The 5,857-nt window shown below is 39.5% G+C and overlaps 1 protein-coding gene across 2 annotated transcripts; it reads left to right on the top strand.

Moving 5' to 3' along the window:
* Positions 1–340: 340 nt before the first annotated feature.
* On the top strand, positions 341–4,244 carry LOC103418066 (zinc finger CCCH domain-containing protein 64). Of its 2 annotated transcripts, XM_070806999.1 has the most exons (11): positions 341–492; positions 579–855; positions 1,359–1,488; positions 1,637–1,756; positions 1,904–2,021; positions 2,231–2,676; positions 2,782–3,067; positions 3,143–3,236; positions 3,357–3,502; positions 3,598–3,722; positions 3,874–4,244. In XM_070806999.1, the coding sequence occupies exons 1-11, from the start codon at positions 418–420 to the stop codon at positions 3,893–3,895; spliced, it is 1,839 nt and encodes a 612-aa protein (XP_070663100.1). In that variant the 5' UTR covers positions 341–417; the 3' UTR covers positions 3,896–4,244. The 2 variants fall into 2 exon arrangements, with proteins under 2 accessions (XP_070663100.1, XP_028944444.1); XM_029088611.2 differs by lacking the exon at positions 3,874–4,244 and having other exon boundaries at positions 3,598–3,853.
* Positions 4,245–5,857: the final 1,613 nt, after the last annotated feature.

The raw sequence follows: 5,857 nt of genomic DNA, 5'->3' as shown, positions 1-5,857 counted from the left end.
TGGCCGAACAATAGCCGTGTCAAAATTTTCCGATGAGATATTATATAATTTGGTACAAAAGAAATACGTAGAAATATAGTATGGTACATAGGGTGTATGGTGGTGTTATCCACACACTTATTTTTACTTTTCACACATTCTTCTCAAATTTTGATTATCGGATTAAATGAATTGAAGAAGATCACTGAACAAAAATTAACAAAGATGTATGGAGGAAAAAACTGAGTTTGTGAATAGTATTTCATTCCTTTAATTAATTTATTTTTTATTTAGAGAGGCGGAACTGAAAATTGGGCCACTCTGCCACTGACCCTGAAAGCCCAAAAAAAGGAAAGCCCAAAATACTAGAAGCTTAAGCGCGCCCATTTCCGTCGTCAACCTCCTAACCCCCGCCTCTCTCAGTCATCACTATCACTCATGGCTCCCCCCAAAATTCTGCTCTCCGGCGACGTTTCAGGCAACCTAAAGCAGCTCTTCAAACGCGTCGTTTCGGTATCTCACTCTCTCTCTCTCTACATCTCTTTTCTGTAGCTCCACTAATTTGCAATTTCTAATTTTACCGAGTTAACTCGTTCTAGGTCAACAAATCGGCGGCGGGTCCATTCGACGCGCTGCTCTGCGTGGGCCAGTTCTTCCCCGACTCGGCGGACCAGCTCGACGAGTTCAACGATTACATCGAAGGCCGGGCCCAAATTCCTCTCCCGACCTACTTCATCGGCGACTACGGCGTCGGCGCCGCCAAGGTCCTCCTAGCTGCGACGAGAGACGCCGGCAACCAAGGCTTCAAATTGGACGGCTTGAAGATTTGCAACAGCCTCTACTGGTTGAAAGGCAGTGGCAAGTTCACGCTCCACGGTATAGTCCAATGTGCTTTAAATTCCGGCTTATTTTTCTCGCTTAAATTTCTGTTGGTTACTGGGAAAACCAAAGGATGGAACTTTGCCGTTCTGTTTGGTTACTGGGAAAAAAAGAGTGAACTGGAGGTTAAAATTTTGGTTTAAAATTGTGCTTATATTCAGTAGTTTACTTTATTTTTGCTAATCAATTGCATTAAGCTTAGTGCACCTTTTATGTTCTTTAGCTAATCTTTGCTATATTTTTTGTAAAATCGGATTAGTTGCTCGGCTTGATTAGGATTACTCGAATCACGCTTAATTCTGATCAAAGGCAAGTGATTAATGCTCACATAAGGGGTTGCAGTCATTGAGTGTGGTAAAATGAGGAATGTGTAAATTGTTGTAAATGTAATAGCTTTACGATAGTTTGCGTTTGTATATTTTAGGATATTTGCTGATAGACTGATAGTTGATATCTGTTCATTTATGTTTATAGCTGATTTTGGTGCTCACATTGTTCAGGGTTATCTGTGGCATATTTATCTGGTCAGCAATCTTCGGATAGCCAACAGTTTGGGACGTATAATCAGGACGATGTTGATGTATTGCGAGCGATTGCTGAGGAGCCAGGAATTATTGACTTGTTCCTAACATATCCTTGTGTGCTATAAATTTATCAATTTCTTATTTTTTATCTTGTAGAATGAATAAGAAGCTCAATTAGTATCCGTTACATGCTTTAGTTTGCTGCATGTTTTCAGTTTTTGGACTTTTGTGTGATTTCCTTAACTAATTGTTACTAATAAATGGCCAAGCGGGATCACTAATAGAGCAAATATATCTGATGCTCCCTCTGGAGTTTCCGAGCCTTTTGGCACTGACAATATTGTGGCAGAGTTAGTAGCCGAGATCAAGCCACGGTACGAAATTTTGGAGATTATTGCATGGCATGTCACTTTTAATACTCTCGTCAATTGCATATAGTAGTGAACAGAATAATTTTAGCTTTTGCACTGGATAGTAGCAACAGCTCTATGATTCTGATCAAGGTTCGTCCTCTGTGGTAGCTATCATATTGCAGGCACGAAAGGCGTGTTCTATGCACGTGAACCTTACTCTAACGTTGATGCTGTGCATGTCACACGCTTCTTGGGTCTTGCTCCAGTAGGAAACAAAGATAAGCAGGTTCGTTATCTCAACATAGTTTGAAGTTATATTCATCAAGTCGAACATCTTTGTTTCCCTTATTATTTGGTCTTGGGATGAATTGATATGCGTGCTGCCCCTTGTTATGGATAAAATGCTTGAGTTTCTTATCGTTACATGTCCATTTTCTGTCCTTAGATATAGCTTCTAGTCATTAATAACCTGTTGCATTTGTACTTGCTCCTCAGAAATTCATTCATGCGCTTTCTCCTACTCCAGCATCTACAATGTCTGCTATTGAGATTAGGGCGAAGTCGACGACCACTACCTTATCTCCATACACATATGAGGAGAAAACAGCTCATTCAATAGAAGCTGGAAAGAGGTCTAGCGATAGTATTTCTGATTCACAGTACTGGAGATACGATGTCCCACAAAAAAGGCAGAAACATGGAGATGGTAATAGGCTGTGTTTTAAGTTTGTATCATCTGGATCTTGTCCTCGAGGGGAAAGTTGCAACTTTCAACATGACGTAGATGCAAGAGAACAATCGTTGAGAGGTGTTTGTTTCGATTTTATGAACAAAGGTAAATGTGAAAGGGGTCCAGAGTGCAAATTTAAGCACAGCTTACAGGATGAAGGTGACAGCAATTCTCAACCGGGACGTGGATCTGGAAATGCTAACAGAAACAGGTTGCTCTCCGAATTACACTTTTATGCTTATTGAGGAGGCCCAGTCAGACGTATTCAAGATGTTATGTCTTTTGGTTGTAACACTAAGTTCGATCTCACATGCAGGTCAACAGAGTGTTGGTTTTGTTTGTCAAGCCCCAAAGTAGAATCACATCTCATTATCAGCATAGGGGAGCATTACTATTGTGCCCTTGCTAAAGGCCCGCTTGTTGAAGATCACGTATTGCTAATTCCTATAGGTCATTCACCAAATACCGTTTCTCTACCCTCAGAATGTGACATTGAGCTCGATAAGTTTCAGAATGCTCTGAAGAAGTATTATAACAAACAAGGAAAGGAAGTTGTTTTCTTTGAATGGGCTTCGAAACGTACGACTCATGCTAATCTTCAGGTAAGATCTGTGTTGCAAATGTTTATGTGAGAATATTTTTGGGTGAAATACTTACCCCATCGTTCTTTTGTATAGGTCGTTCCTGTTCCTTCAGCCAAAGCAGCTGCCCTTAAAAATATATTTAACTTAGCTGCTGAAAGGCAGGGGTTCAAGTTCACAACCATGAAATGTAAAAACCCATTTTTATTGTGCTCAATCGGCATGGAACTTTTCAAGTATACTTTTAGAGAAGCTTTCAATATTCCTTTCCTTCGACTGTATCTTTAACTGATGCTTCTCTTCGTTGCAGCCAGTAACAATTATGATGGGAGAACATTGTTAGGGGAACAGTTCGACAGAAATTTTAGTTTCTTCTATGTTCAGCTCCCTGATGGTACAATCCTATCACATTCGATTGAAGAGAATGAGAACTTCTTACCCCAATTTGGACGCCAGGTAAGGACATAGTTCAACCGATTGTTTATAATCTGCCAATTTGTTTCCTGACATTCAGAAGGTTGAACTCCAATGACAAATGATTTAATTTGCAGGTTATGGCAGGTTTGTTGAAGAAGGCCGACAGGGATGATTGGAAGAATTGTACAGATAGCAAAGAAGAGGAAACCAAGATGGTGGAAGATTTCAAGAGTGGATTTGGAGAATTCGATCCAAATAAGTAATTTCTCTCAGAGGGTAGTAAACACTGAGGGTCATAAACTTGTGACATGATGTGATATCAAACGTACTTTTGCACATCTCTGTCTACGGTTGAGGTCCCTCCTAATTCTTGCAATTCTGAGAACCAAATCCAATGTTGCTCCGTATAGGTCATTTTTTCCGTCACTTTGAAGTGGATAGCTACGACTTTTGGACGACAATTAACCGCAGATGCTCTCAAATACTTCCTAAACCGAACAACTTGTCAGTGGCTCATTCTCTCTGCAACAAGTGAGATCAAGAGGTGGCCTTCAAAGATGAGATATAGTCCAGTAAGTTAAACTCAACTGCTGATTGATGCCGATTTTTGTTTATCTGTTTTTTATTTATTTTTGGATTCGGAATATGAGTTGTCTGTTATGAATCCGGCATTTTAATTTTCTGCTATCTTCACCGCATTAGGCGCCGTAAATGTGAAATCACATGCTTTGATTAGCTGTTTTCAGTTTTGTGGCAATAGAAACTCAATAATTGCACACCACCTTGCAGCCAGGCTTTTCTTTATCGTGTTTTTCGGTTTATGTCTACCGAGTGGTGCAATTATACAAAGTATATGTTGGAATGTGATCAATAATACATAGTATATGCGTCTACTACTTGGTACAATGATTGGTTTTATGCTTACGATAGAAGGGGCAAAGGGTCAGTCTCAGGGTCCAGAGAAATTATAACGATCTCTGTTTGCCGTTGAAGAGCTTGTTGAGTGGGACTCAAGTTTGGTAGGATTTATTAGGACTAGTTGGGAGCCTACTAGAGTGGGCGACGAATATTCATAGGGAATGATGTGTCTTTTCAGCCTTTAGCAAAGTTGCAGCCTCCAAAAGAAACAAAGCAATATTGAAACAAATAGTTGAAACCCTACGGAACGAGAAAGAACTTGTATGACATGGGTATATTGGTTTGGTGCTGACATTCCGTACTAATGATACATGAGTGTGTGGGTTTCTTTTCATATGACTTTTTGGGACGAGACGTCACGATGACAATTATGCATGTGCCAATGAGAGCAACTTGCATGCAACGAGTTTAACGACAGAGTTACGTTTACGTCAAGTAATTCATATCATGTGGTAAAAAAAATCTTATGCATGACAATACATTAATGGATTGAGACGAGAAAAAACATTTCCTATGAGATGTCATGTGGGTTGTATGTAAATAAATAGCCCGAAGTTTCTTTAGTCCCAAATCCCAAGTACCAACCTTATTTGTTCTTGTTGCAACACGTGATGCAAGAGTGAATTGTCATGGTCGGAAGAAAAGGCTTGGCCCACAAGCTCTCTAATTTGATGGATCGTGATCCACGTGTCCAAAGCATGCGTGCGGACTGAGAAATTCGGATCATTTAATTTAAATCTTACGGTCTTCATTAGTCTATCTAATTGGCTCACTTTATAAAAATTCAAAATACATGAACGGTTCAAATTTCTTTTTCTATTGAACGGTTTGAATACCTCGGTGTGCGAACTTCGTGCTCAGAGATATGGTCTACATCTCAATGCTAATTGGATGGTTATAAAGAAGCTTTGTGGCAGAACAGTCACGTTGCCTTTGCTTTTTAGGTCGTGAAGAAAATACGACAGGCCAGTACTCGAACAAAGATGGAGTCACAGACAAGAAAACTATTGGATCACAAGGTTTCTCTAACTGAGTAGTGAAATCATTATGATAACGAAAACCCAATTTTGAACTTTCGATCATTATGCAGGGCTTGTACTTTCGAAAAATTTACCAACAACGGAGATGTCACAATAAATCACGTTTTGTCAAGTATTTATACTTTCTACACACTAGTGCGAGACTGACTTGAAATATAGCTACAGTAAAAAGAGTAGGAGGGACCAAAGTGAAAAAGAAAATGCAGAAATGTGTTTGGAACAGTTTTTGGATGCCGATATAGATTTCGAGTGGTCCACTATATACTCATCCATCGTGTGGGGTGGGGGTTTCAGTGGCTTGTCTTATATGCCACACGGCCATTATCTTTTGTTTCTCTCATTAATTCGATGATAATAACGGTAATGGATTTCACAAATAAATAAATAAACTTCGAAAGAAAAAGACTAATATTTGTTTCATGAAAACCCTTGGATA

Source organism: Malus domestica, chromosome 02, assembly GCF_042453785.1.
Source record: "Malus domestica chromosome 02, GDT2T_hap1".
Lineage (NCBI taxonomy): Eukaryota > Viridiplantae > Streptophyta > Magnoliopsida > Rosales > Rosaceae > Malus > Malus domestica.
Note: the sequence above shows the minus strand (reverse complement) of the source record. Positions and strands in the feature narration are given on the sequence as shown.

Excerpts from the sequence above, each read along its gene's own strand:
- LOC103418066 (XM_070806999.1), top strand. The coding sequence starts at position 418 with ATGGCTCCCCCCAAAATTCTGCTCTCCGGCGACGTTTCAGGCAACCTA. Across the intron at positions 1,489-1,636 it reads ATTATTGACTTGTTCCTAAC|TAATAAATGGCCAAGCGGGA; the intron begins ATATCCTTGTGT and ends ACTAATTGTTAC. Across the intron at positions 2,677-2,781 it reads GGAAATGCTAACAGAAACAG|GTCAACAGAGTGTTGGTTTT; the intron begins GTTGCTCTCCGA and ends TCTCACATGCAG.